The sequence below is a fragment of the Rana temporaria genome, chromosome 7, assembly GCF_905171775.1.
Source record: "Rana temporaria chromosome 7, aRanTem1.1, whole genome shotgun sequence".
Classification (NCBI taxonomy): domain Eukaryota; kingdom Metazoa; phylum Chordata; class Amphibia; order Anura; family Ranidae; genus Rana; species Rana temporaria.
In genome coordinates, this window is record NC_053495.1 from 163,343,636 (window position 1) to 163,357,887 (window position 14,252).

Here is a 14,252-nt window from a genome sequence, read left to right on the forward strand (position 1 = left end):
ATACCCTTCTCTCCCCCGAGTAGCGATGTGCCACAATGTGCGCACTGTAATAGGACGGGCTATTGTTAAAGCGGAGTTTCCCCCAAAAATGAAATTTCTGCTTTTCGGAACCCTCCCCCCTCCGGTGTCACATTTGATATCTTTCATGGGGAGGGGGGTGCAGATACCTGACAGGTATTTGCACCCACTTTCGGGCATAGACTCGTGGGAGTCACGCCACTCCCCCCCATCCCCCGCTGTCTCCTGGGAAACCCACTGGTCCCAGGAGAGAGTGGGAACCAGTGAGGGCACGCCGCGCTACTCGCACAAGTGCAGTAGGGAACCAGGTAGTGAAGCTGCAACGCTTCACTTCCTGATTCCCTCACCGAGGATGGCAGGGGGGCAGCTGAGAGACGAGCGATTGCTCGGCCTCGGCTGCCGACATCGCAGGCACGCTGGACAGGTAAGTGTTCAATTTTTAAAAGTCAGCAGCTGCAATATTTGTAGCTGCTGGCTTTTAAAAAAAATGGACTTCCGCTTTAAATAAAACCAAAAATGTGTAATGCCGCGTACACACAACCGCTTTTCGGGTTGTAAAAAATAAAGTTTTTTTTAATGTCATTAAAAACGATTGTGTGTGGGCTTCGTTTTTCGGGTTGTAAAAAATGGTCGTGTGGGCTTTAACGACGTGAAAAATCCGTGCATGCTCAGAAGCAAGTTATGAGACGTGAGCGCTCGTTCTGGTAGAACTACCGTTCGTAATGGAGTAAGCACATTCATCACGCTGTAACATACAGAAAAGCGCAAATCGTCTTTTACTAACATGAAATCAGCTAAAGCAGCCCCAAGGGTGGCATCATCCGAATGGAACTTCCCCTTTATAGTGCCGTCGTACGTGTTGTACGTCACCCGCGCTTTGCTAGAGCATTTTTTTTTTCACAATCGTGTGTAGGCAAGGCCGTTTTAATGATCGGGTTGAAAAAAACATAGTTTTTTCTAGAGCCTGAAAACGTCATTTTTTACAACCTGAAAAACTGTCGTGTGTACGCGGCATAACACACAGAATGCAGGGTTCAGAAGTGCGTATCTCACATGCCAGTTTACAACCCAAAATTACCTCCCCTCAATTTCTCCCCAAACCCTCAGTACAGACCTCCGCCAAAATTCTCCCGCTACAAATTCCTACTTGCTGTATTTCATACTCTTGACCACTGAACTATGTATCCTCTGCTGTCCCTCCCCGCCAAGAACAAATCTTCTGCGGTGAAAGCGTTCCCCCCCTAAGAAAAAACAACACCCATCATTCACTCCTGCAATCCTTGTCCACAGATTATGTCTGCACCGACCATCTACAGCTGATCTGTTCACTTTTCATTTAAAGCTCACCACTGCACCCCACTGTCCACAACTCACCTCTTTTCCCCCATTCAAAGTTCACCTCTGCAGCCCTGCCCAAAGCTCACCTCTGATCTCCTGTAAAACGCTCACTTCTACCATCCACAGCTCACCTCTGCATCCCCACCCTTAACTCCCCTGTGCACCACCATCCAATGAGCACCTCTAAACTTCTGTCAAAGCTCACTTCTGCACCCCCCATCCACAACTTACCTCTGCACCCACCACCTCCCCCCTCATCCGCAGCTCACGTCCGCACACTTTCTCTCTTTCTCTCTTGAGAAGCTCACCTCTGCACCCCTCTCCATAGCTAACCCTTGTCCACAACTCACCCCTGCACCCATTGCCCTAGCTAACCGTTGTCCACTGCTCACCTCTGCACCCCTCACCATAGCTAACCCTTGTCCACAACTCACCCCTCACCATAGCTAACCCTTGTCCACAGCTCACCCCTGCACCCTTCATCATAGCTAACCCTTGTCCACAGCTCATCACTGAACCCCTCGTTATAGCTAACCCTTGTCCACAACTCACCCCTGCACCCTTTGCCATAGCTAACCCTTGTCCACAACTCACCTTGCACCCCTCGCCGTAGCTAACCCTTGTCTACAACTCACCCATGCACCCCTCACCATAGCTAACCCTTGTCCACAGCTTACCTCTGCACCCCTCGCCATAGCTAACCCTTGTCGACAGCTCACCCCTGCACCTCTCGCAGTTGTTAACCCTTGTCCAGAGCTTACCTCTGCACCTCAACAGCCCTCACCTTCGCACACACACCCCTCCCTCCACTGCCCCATTTGTAACAGAATAATAGCACAGGCAGGGTGCATAGGAAGTTATTAGCTCACAACATTTCTGGCAAGATCAGCAGGTATTTTTTTGAATTTATCAAACAGATATAACAGAACGCTTTCAATTGTATATTTAATAGAAGAAAAGGGACCAAACAAGAGACGCTTATTGTTAGGATTTATACACTTTAATATATTATTTTTCCTTTCAGAACAAATTCACTATATTCACTTGTTTAAATATATCCATTTGTATTTGTTTTATTATTTGTACCGAATATTTCTGAAAAAAGAGTAAACACAAAGAAACAAATCAAATCTATTGTGCGGAAAGGGAACCAATTCATATACTTTACTGCCTACACTTGTAAAGGGTCTTAAAGCATTGCACTGCTTGAAATGTTCAGGTTTTGCTTGTCTCTGTGGGAAATCTGTAGACACATGGGATGTTGTGTTTGTACGTATATTTAATAGACAGCTTTACAAAACTGCAAGCAGATCATCATATAGCAAGCAAAGTAAACTTTTCCAAGTGGGCAAAATTGTTCTTTAAAATGTATTTCCATTTTTGCTGCCAAATTGGGATAGAAACTACTGTTACTTGTCCCATTTATATAGCGTAACTTTAAAAAAAAAATAGTTTGCAGCTTACCTTTTTTTAAAGCTATATTCTGGACCCTCCAGCAAGGACAAATGCTAGGTAGTTCTTTTTGTTTATGAGAGGACTGGGCAGCTGTGTTTGTCATAATTAACCCTGTCTGTACTGAGCAGGCAGATCTTCATTACCGATTGTCACTAGATTTGAACACCATCTGTCCTAAGGCTGTCCATACTTTTTTTTTTTTTTTGGTAAGCCAGTAGGTTCCTTGAAAAAAAAAGAGAAATCATTTGCTCATCCACACAAGTGAGATGGATGGAGGAATGACAAAACTCACCAGTGTTCAAACACTGCAAAGCTCGATGTATGAGCAGATGCAACATCCAAATGGTTGCTGACTTCACCTATATACTGTTTGTAGTCAGAGTCTTCGAGTATGAACTATGATCACCCTAACAACCAAGGCCTGAGGTGTGCCTTGGCCTAGCTGGTCGGTATGCCTGAGAAGAGGGCATACCCTGAATGTAAGAATAAGAAAATGTACAAAGAGTAATAGTGTGTATGAAAGCTGGGGGAACGGGTGGGTGGGAAGCCTGAAATGGCGCCAACACCGGACCTGACGTGGGAGGAGGCTTTAAGTACTCAGCATACTCCTCCCACAAATACAGGCTAGCCTTCGGCCAGCCTTTACACTTGTAGTCAGAGTCTTCGAGTGTGAACTATGATCACCCTAACAACCAAGGCCTGAGGTGTGCCTTGGCCTAGCTGGTCGGTATGCCTGAGAAGAGGGCAAAAGACACATGTATAGGTGAAAAAGGGGGTAGAGAACAATCCGTCCAGTGGAGTAGCGTGCGCCTGGAAGGCAATCGTATACGTATCCGGTACGTATCTGCTATGACAGAAGAAACCCACCGACCCATGACTTGTGACAGAAGGAACCCCCTATAGAACCTGCGAAAACTGCTCAGAACTCAAGACCCATGAAAAATGGATCGAGCCTGATGCCCGAGACAACCCGCCATGAGGAATGAACTGCTTGTGACAAGAGGATGCATGGGGGAAATGGAGTAAGGGCCAAGCGGATTGAAATCCTTTAACCGGACACTACCCACGCTGATGAGGGGAAGTGAGAGGGTAAGTTGCAAAAAAGGACAACAGGCAGGAGACTAAGTGTCAGCTACCTGGAGAAGGTGGATAAGGCCAATACACTAGGTAATAGAATCATGGCACATGGGAACCAAGCCAGACTCACAGACTTAAGAACATGAACTAGCAAACAGGACAAGAGACCACCAGACATGCAACAACCACCACCCCCCTCGGCACCTACCTAAGTACGAGAACATGAGCAGAAACGTCAAGACCACTGCGCGTGAATGAACCTGAAGACAGCCCCCCATCCTTGTGTGATTGGTAAATGAGCCCGAGTAACCTGCAGCGCAGACACAGGCAATTAACTGAACACTCAGGGCTAGTGTACCCACGGAGCGTGGTGGGTAGTCGTATAGGTGTAAGAATGAACGTGCATCGTATGACGTATGGTATACAGGCGAGAAGATTGTGGTCAACAATCATTAAAAACGAAACCTCAGCCCGTATGGATCTGTAGACGTGACAGATCCCGAGATGCGAATACTAGCTAACTAACCCAGGTGCAACATGACAAAGTACAATGAGACATGCTAACCAACGAATGACAACCACACCATGACAGACAGACGCTATGACCGACATGCTGGGACAGAAATTACAGAAACTTAGAGACTGGGGCAGAAATGACAGAAACGCAGAGACTGGGGCAGAAATGACAGAAACGCAGAGCCTGGAACGCTGGGCCAGAAACGCAGAGACTGGAACACTGGGCCGCAGAGCCAGAAATGCTGGGGAAGAAACAGAGAGAGAGAGAGAGAACTAGTCATAACAGAGATGGGCATCAAGCCCAAGCTAAGGAACACAAACTAAAAAGACAACAGAACACCAGACCTGAACAAACGCCCCTCTGTGCCTACCTAAGTATGAGAATATGGACAGAACGTTGAGACCACTGTGCGTGAATGAACATGATGACAGCCCCCCACCCTAATGTGTTACGTGAGCCTGCGTAACCTGCAGCACATAGACAGGCAGTTGAACTGAACACTCAGGGCTAGTGTACCCACGGACCGTGGTGGGTAGTCGTATAGGTGTAAGAATGAACATGCATCGTATGACGTATGGTATACAGGCGAGAAGATTGAGGTCAACAATCATTAAAAACGAAACCTCAGCCCGTATGGATCTGTAGACGTGACAGATCCCGAGATGCAAATACTAGCTAACTAACCCAGGTGCAACATGACAGTACAATGAGATATAATAACCAACGAATGACAACCACACCATGACAGATAGACGCTATGACCGACATGCTGGGACAGAAACGTAGAAACTGGGACAGAAACGCAGAGACTGGGGCAGAAATGACAGAAACGCAGTGACTGGAACGCTGGGCCAGAAACGCCGAGCCTGGAACGCTGGGCCGCAGAGCCAGAAATGCCAAGTATGAGAATATGAACAGAACGTTGAGCCCACTGTGCGTGAATGAACATGATGACACCCACACTGATGTGTTAAGTGAGTCTGAGTAAGCTGCAGCACTTGTACTGAACACTCAGGGCAAGTGTACCCACAGACCGTGGTGGGTAATCGGACAGGTGTAACGAATGAACGTGCATCGTATGACGTATGGTATAACGAAACCTCAGCCCATATGGATCTGTAGACGTGACAGATGCTGAGATGTGAGCACTAGCTAACCAACCCAGGTGCAACGTGGACAAGTACAATGAGACATGGTAACCACAAAGAAGACAACGCTATGACGGACAAACACTGACAGACATCATGGGGCAGAAACACTATGACAGAAATCGCGGGGCAGAAACACTATGACAGAAATTGCGGGGCAGAAACGCTGAGCCAGAAATTGTGGGGCAGAACGCTATGCCAGAAATCGTGGGCCGGAAATGGTATGACAGATAACGTGGGCAGAAATGGTATGAGAGAAATGCTGAGCCTGACACGTCGAGGCCGAAATGCCATGACAGGAAACCTGGGGCAGAAAAAGTATGAGAGAAATGCTGAGTCTGAAAGGCTGAGCCTGTAATGCTGAGGCGGAAATGCGATGACAGAACCCTGGGGCAGAATGCTAAGGGAGAAACGCAAAGACAGAATCCTGGGCAGACGGAAATGCTATGACGGAAACGCTGAGGCAGAAAATGTAATGACAGAACGCCGAGACTGAAACGCAATGACAGAATCCTGGGGAAGTCAATGCTGAGACTGGACCATTGAGGCAGAAATGCACAGACAGAAACCTGGGGCAGAAACGCTATGACAGAATGCTGAGACTGAAAATGCAATGACAGAAACAAACGCTTATGAAAAAGCTGAGACTGAAACTGCAAAGACAGAAACCTGGGGCAGCAACGCTATGACAGAATGCTGCAATTTAAAAACCAGACACACCCCCGCCCGTCGGACCCAAGGACTGAACCCCCCCACCTACCAGGAGCTGTGACGGAAACCCCTGGGGAAAACACGCAGGGACAGAAACGTCATGACAGAAACGCAGGGACAGAACGCCATGACAGAATCGCAGGGACAGAACCGCTATGACAGAACCGCTATGACAGAATCGCAGGGACAGAATCGCTATGACAGAATCGCAGGGACAGAACGCTATGACAGAATCGCAGGGACAGAACGCTATGACAGAATCGCAGGGACAGAACGCTATGACAGAATCGCAGGGACAGAATCGCAGGGACAGAATGCTATGACAGAATCGCTATGACAGAACGCTATGACAGAACGCTATGACAGAATCGCAGGGACAGAACGCTATGACAGAACGCTATGACAGAATCGCAGGGACAGAACGCTATGACAGAATCGCAGGGACAGAACGCTATGACAGAATCGCTATGACAGAATCGCTATGACAGAATCGCAGGGACAGAACGCTATGACAGAATCGCAGGGACAGAACGCTATGACAGAATCGCAGGGACAGAACGCTATGACAGAATCGCTATGACAGAATCGCTATGACAGAACCGCTATGACAGAATCGCAGGGACAGAACGCTATGACAGAATCACAGGGACAGAACGCTATGACAGAATCACAGGGACAGAACGCTATGACAGAATCACAGGGACAGAACGCTATGACAGAATCGCAGGGACAGAACGCTAAGAAAAATGCATCGGCTGGAAACGTGGCACGACAGAACGCAGTGACAGGACGCTAGGACAATTGCAGCAAGTGTGAACTGCCCGCGCAACCTGTGGGAGAACAGCCCCCCCCCATGCAGCCAGCTTTGTCCTTGAAGAAATGGGTGATAGGCTGCTGGCATGACCCCAGGAATGAAGGGTGGACAGCCCCCCCCATGACACTGTGTGGACGAGCGGGCGGCCCTGCAAGTTCCAGCGTGCGCCTGGAGTGGATGGATGCCCCCCCCCTCCCTCAGCGTGAGCTTGTGAATTGACAGGGAGGAGGAGTGGGTGGATGCCCCCCCCCCTCGTGCAACCTTAGAGGTGTGCTCCCCCCCCGTGTACCCACCGGGAGGTGAGCGGGCATCCCCTCCATGACGCACGTGGTTCCAGCCAGTGTGGAGAATTGGCGGGTGGACGGACGATCCCCCCCCCCACCTCAGCATGAGCGCCGGGCGAAGCGGGTGGGCTGCCCCCACCCTGCCGGAAGAAACACAGGGATGGCAGGGAGAAGGGGACGGCGCTGGATGGCCAGACGACCTCCTCCCTCTCCAGCGGCAGCACCGCGGGAAGCGGCTCCCTGATGCACTGGAGAGAGAGGGTGGGTGGAGGATGGACGGACGGGTGGCCTTCCCGCTCCACCCACCGCATGAGCGCCGGGAGAAGCAGGCGGGCGGCGGCCCCCACGATGCAGCAGAACCCAGGGATGAAGGGGGGTGGGCAGGGGGTCCCCCATGGCGCCCGGAAGAGGAACCTCCTGCTGGCCAAACCGCCGCTCTGTCTGGAAAGGGTGGATGGATGGACAGAAGACCTCCAGCAGCAGCACCGTGGGAAGCGGGTGGGCGGTTCCCTGATGCACTGGAGAGGGTGGTGGAGGATAACCAGACGGCCTTCCCGCAGCCCCCCCCCGGCATGAGCGCCGGGAGAAGCGGGCGGGCGGCCCCCACGATGCTGGTGAAACCCAGGGATGGAGGGGGTGGGGTGGGCAGGAGGTCCCCCATTGTGCCCAGGCGAGGAACACCTTGCTGCGGCCAAACCACCGCTGTCTGGAAACCAGAAGTAACGTCCGCCGGCCGGTTCAAACGCCTGAAATGGCGCCAACACCGGACCTGACGTGGGAGGAGGCTTTAAGTACTCAGCATACTCCTCCCACAAATACAGGCTAGCCTTCGGCCAGCCTTTACACAAGTACGGTTTAAGTAACTTAAAAGGGCATAAGAGAAGGATTGTGGGGTACAGCCCCCAAAAAAAGAAAATCGCAGATGGACCGTGCAGCTTAAAACATGGATTGTATTACAAATTTATGAAAAAAAGACTGGCCTTAATAAAAAAGACAACATTGTCTATAGTGATAGCAGCTGCAAAGCACGCCGCACATGCATACAAATATTACATACAAGCTTGGGATATCTATTGACCACCAAATTAGATGGCTAGAAAAAACAGTAAACTAATGGTGACGTCCAAAGTCATATGACAAGTCGCACATGTGTGAATGGGGTGTAACAGTATGAATCAACAATTCTTAAGGATGTGGGCAAGCCATCACAATTATTTGGAAAAATTCATTAGGTATATTAGGTCCTATCGCTCTTCTGGTTTGGAAAGGTTTGATTCCTCTCTTGATCTACTGGGGATGTGTGGATGCTGTGTGGAAATTTCACCTTGTGTTTTGGGGGTGGTGTGCTGAACACTTCTTTATGGTGCAGCTGCAGGAGTCTATGCCTATGCCCTAGTTGCATGAAGCTAAAGACTATTAGTCGGCTTTCCTCCCACCTATTCCAACGCACCTTCAGTGTTAATTGCAACTGTACTTCCTCCTCTCCTGTTCCCTTCTCTATTGGGGTCCCCCAAGGTTCTGTTCTTGGACCTCTGTTATTTTCAATCTACACCTTTTCCCTGGGTCAGCTGATAGCTTCACACTGCTTTCAATATAATTTCTATGCTGACGATACCCAAATCTATCTCTCCACCCCTCAACTCAGTAAATCAGTCTCCTCACACGTCACTAACTTAATAACAGACATATCTGTCTGGATGTCAAGCCACTTCCTCAAACTCAACTGTCCAAAACCGAGCTCATAATATTTCCTTCCCCAAGTACCTCTTCCCCTGACTTCTCTGTCAAGAGCAATGGCACAACCATCCCCACATGCCTGGGCGCTAGGTGTTATCCTGGACTCTGAACTCTCCTTTCGGCCCCACATCCAATCCCTTTCCTAAGCCTACCGCCTCAACCTCCGCAACATCTTTAAACGAAGTAATTTCCTAACCAATAAAACCACACAGCTCCTGATTCACTCCCTGCTTATCTCTCACCTCGACCACTGCAACTCCCTCCTCATTGGCTTACCTTTAAATAGACTATGCCTTCTTCAGTCCATCATGAATGCTGCTGCCAGGCTCATCCATCTTACAAACCACTCAGCGTCTGCTACCTTCTCTGCCAATTCTTCCATTGGCTGCCACTCATCCAACAAATTAAATTCAAAATACTAACAATAAGTTACAAAGCCATTCACAACTCTGCCCCCAGCTACATCACTAGCCTAGTCTCAAAATACCAACCCAATTGTCCTCTTCGTTTCTCCCAAGACCTCCTACTCTCTAGCTTGCTCATCACCTCCTCCCATATTCACCTCCAGGACTCCTCCCGCGCCTCTCCCATCCTCTGGAATACCCTACCCCAATCTGTCAGACTATCTCCAAATCTATATACTTTTAGGTGATTCCTGAAAACTTTTTTTAGGAGAAGCCTATCCTGCCTTCACGTAACAACTGTTTTTTTATTTTCTTTATCAGCTCATCCCCCACAGTTATTACCCTTTCGTATCACTTGACGCTCCCTCCTAGATTGTAAGCTCTAACGATCAATGACCTCTGATTCCTTCTGTATTGAACTGTATTGTAATTTTAATGTCTGCCCGAATGTTGTTAAACGCTGCACAAACTGCTGGAGCTATATAAATCTGGTATAATAATAATAATAATAGTAATAATAAGGAGCATTGAGGTTGCTCAGCGGTTCACTTTACGGTGAACTTGTCTTCAGCCTATGTACATCTAACAAATTGCACATGCTTAATGTGCACAAAAATACTTCTCAAATAGGCTCTCCTTTTTTTCCAAACCATGCAGGCACTGAGCAATAACTTATTCTGGAATTTCACAGCCACTGTAACTTGAATTAAAGTCGTTGTCTGCCTAATTTGCTCCCTCCACTCACCCCCTCCCAGCTGTGACACTGCAGCTTTTTCTATCTCAGTCTGTTAAAGAGGAAGTAAACCCTCTTAAAAAATCAAAAACAAAACCTTGCAAGGCAAAGGCATAATGAGCTAGTATGACTAGCATATTATGAATTAAGGCGGGGAAGAGTGGAGGCAAGGGAGTAGGGGCTGAGGCGAACCCTATAGCGTCTCCACTCAAGGGGTTTTTCCTGGACAGTCCAGGAAAAACCCCTTGAGTGGAGACGCTATAGGGTTCGCCTCAGCCCCTACTCCCTTGCCTCCACTCTTCCCTGCCTTAATTGAATAAATTGGATGATGGTACGTTTTTAACCTGATTATGTTCTTTTAAATGAAGCCATACTCCAACCTTTGCACATATTATGAATTACTTAGCTTAGATCGAAGCCGTCCTCATCTTCCCCTCCGGCTGCAGACATCTCTCCCGGAGGTTACTTCCGGGTATCGCGGCTACGGCACTGTGATAGGCCGGAGCCGCGATGACGTCACTCCGCACATCCGCACGGTAACGGCACAAGCTAGGAAAGAAACGCCACGAGTTCCGTTTCTTTCCAGTGCATGCGCCGCTTGTTTTACCAGCGAACTACAAGTGAAATATCTCCTAAACGGCGCACGTTTAGGAGATATTTCCACTACCTATAGGTAAGCCTTATTATAGGCTTACCTATATGTAGAAGTAAAAAAAGAGGGTTTACAACCACTTTAATGTTTTCCACATTACTTTAGAAAGTGCTTTGATTAGGAGGAACCAGAAACCGAGTAAAAGGAAAAGATGTAAGAAAAGTAGATTATAATTGCCCCCAGGGGTTATGAAGATTGCGATGTAGAGTCACTGTAACAGCCCTGTGCTGAGTTCCAAGAGGAAAAGATTGCGAGACTTGCGTTACTATGTTCAGAGTACACCAATCTTTACCCCTGGAGAAGTAGTTGGTGTTTTCAAGATTTTGGTTTTAAGGTTGGAGAGGTCGTATCCTCCCACCCATCACATTGATATTTAGGTGAGCTGTACTGTTGCCCAGCTGCTGTGCCTCCAACAGTGGAATTTCTGGCCTCCAATGTTCTGTGTGAGATTGCAATGTATGTATTTACTACAGAAACATCCAGAACTAATCATATTTCATAAATGTGTTTAATTCAAATCTGCTGCAAGTCTCAACTTGGAAACTTTTCACATAAAAAGTGTTTAGTCTAATTTTATCATTATGATAAATGGGTGTTCTCTATTTAAATAAACCTGTTAATGGATATTATGCAAATATTCCCCAAACACACTTTATTAAATAAGACTATTGTGCATTAAAATTAACAGCGCTGATTTCCTGTGTTTCTATTAAATACTTTGGGGTACCATATTTCTTCTGATTGTGAAAGCAGAAATAACTATGGAAAATGAAAACACCATAGATGCACACTGCAGTCATCATGTGCTGTGCATGCAGTGAAGCTGCTAACAACTCACATTGTGGAGGGGTTGTGTTAGCTCCTATAGTACCTCTGCTGTCTACTTTATATGCATCATAAATAAAGAGCAACACCAGACACAGGAATTTTTACCAGGTAAAATAATCAGTAAAATACTAATGTATGGCAAACATTTCAACTCTGTTAAAGTGGTAGTAAACTCTGTACTACCACTTTCACTTACAGGTAAGCCTATAATAAGGCTTACCTGTAAGTATAAAGAATATCTCCTAAACCTGTACGGTTTAGGAGATATTCCCCTCGCAATGCGCCGCTGACTGGACCTTGCCAGACAGAAGTCTCCCACGCGCCTGCGCGGGAGTGAAGTCATCGCCGCTCCAGCCAATTACAGCGCTGGAGCGGCGATACCCGGAAGACACGCCGAGGCAAGATGACATCTCCCTTGGCGTGGACCAGGTAAGTTCCCCTAACCTCGTTCCAAAGTTTGTATTTCATAATGAGCTAGTTTGCGATGCATACTAGCTCATTATGGCTTTTGCTTTTCAGGTATGGAAAAAAAAAACAGCGGCGGCTTTACTACCGCTTTAAATCAAAAAGTTCAAGCCTGAGATTACATTATTCCTCGCAACCAGATTTTTTTGGGGCTTTGCATTTTCCTTTGGAGCAGCGATGCAACCACGTGTCACATGATTGTGTGCTGTATCATCTACATCTGGGCGGTTATTTGTGATTGGTTGTTCCAGATTGTAAATGTGTGTAGCTGATACTGAGGTCGACTAATGCCCTGTACACATGATCAGAATTTACGATGGAAAAATTCTGATGAACCTTTTCCATTGGATTTTCCGATCGTGTGTAGCCCCATCTGAGTTTTTCATCGGAAATTCCGATGAATTCCATCGGAGTTTAGATATAGAACATGTTCTATTTTTTTTTCTGATGGAATTCCATCGGAATTGCGATGTGATTTCGCCGGACAAAAGCCAGATCGTGTGTACGCGGCATAAGACGGAGGACAACGCATGAACAAATAACACGCTGGCCATTGTTTTTTTTACAAACTTTAATTCCAGGCTGTTCAGAAGAGAATTTCAGAAATTAGAAATTTAGGTATAAAAAGATAAATCTCCTTTTTGGTTAAAATGCCATTTATTTATGTTTTGATGAATTGTGCATTTATTGTTTAGTTCTGTTTCACCCACTGGAACAAAAACTCTTTTGCCATTAGTTTAAACTTAAGTTAATTCCTTTATCTTGTTAGATACATTTATGTGGTTCAGTTCTTATAGGTGATCTCTTTCTTCTTTAGTTCTTTCAGGATGCAAGCCAAAGTTCAAATCAGCCAAGACGTCCTCTACGAGGGCGATATCCACTACAACCCAGATGAAGAAACATGTCTGATTTCCTACTCAGGGAGAGCCAGATGGCCGATTGTTAAAAGACTGAAGATCATTCTTTCTTGATACACATGGTGGGCTCAACCATCCAAAGATATAAACATGGGAAAAACTGTGCCACAATCTTACCCAATTACCTCTTTTTATTTCTCAACTATTTTTGATAAATGTTGACCAGGAAGTAGTAAAGCCCCTATGGGAAGGTATATTTACAGAGTCTTCCGTTATTTTTATGAAACTGGTAATGCTACCTAGAAACCATCACAACTATACTGAATTTAAAATGTCTACTAAATTTACCTTAAAGTGTTACTAAATCCACAACATTAAAATCAATGGGCTAGATTCAGATAGAATGGTCTATCTATCCGCCCGGCGTAACGTATCTCAGATACGTTACACCGCCGTAATTTAGGGCGCAAGTTCTGTATTCAGAAACAACTTGCGCCCTTAGTTATGGCGGCGTAACGTACCTGTGTCGGCGTAAGCCCGCCTAATCCAAATGTGGATGATGTGGGCGTGTTTTATGTATATTAACTGTGACCCCGCGTATTTGAGTTGTTTTTTTAGCACTGTCCAGACAGAGGGTTAGAAGTCCTGCAGACTCATAGGTCAGTCAGAGAAGAATGAAAACTCCTCCTACAAGCTTTAACCAGACATTGATAGAAGTCAGAAGGTACAGTAGTTATATACTGCTGAGTCAAAAAGGTATTTAGCAGTTTCTAGTTGCTAAAATAATTGGGTTTCCATGTTCTGTGCATTGTGGGAGACCAGATATAGTGAATGCAGGGTCCTGGGTTTAGTTACACTTTAAAGGATGTTTAATACGTTTTTCTTATTCGCAGCAGCCAGTTTGACAAAACATTTCACATTGTATCTGGTCAGTTCTACAGCCTCTTGCCAACCATGTTGTTTTTTGCAAAACAAAACCTAGACTTTGAACATGTGGACGACACTGTAGAATTGTTGAAGAAACAACATCTACACAACTGTTTAGAATATTGCCTTTGTACAAAATAAAAACTCCCCACTATTAGATCTATGCAATGATTCTTGTAGACTGCAGTTAGGGCCATTCAAAGTTTTGTATAATTAAAGGGTTAGTAAAGGAATTTTTTTTTTTGCTTTAAAATAACAAATGTGATACTTACCTCCACTGTGCAGTT

At 46.4% G+C, this 14,252-nt stretch overlaps 1 protein-coding gene across 1 annotated transcript in view; it reads left to right on the forward strand.

The window, feature by feature from the left end:
* SEC16B (SEC16 homolog B, endoplasmic reticulum export factor) overlaps positions 1-13,298 on the forward strand; it is a 269,950-nt gene extending 256,652 nt beyond the window's left edge. Inside the window, exon 27 of the mRNA XM_040360362.1 lies at positions 12,999-13,298. Within this exon, the coding sequence (XP_040216296.1) occupies positions 12,999-13,076 (78 nt within the window). The 3' untranslated portion in view covers positions 13,077-13,298. The remainder of the gene's footprint in view (positions 1-12,998) is intronic.
* The last annotated feature ends 954 nt before the right edge of the window (positions 13,299-14,252 follow it).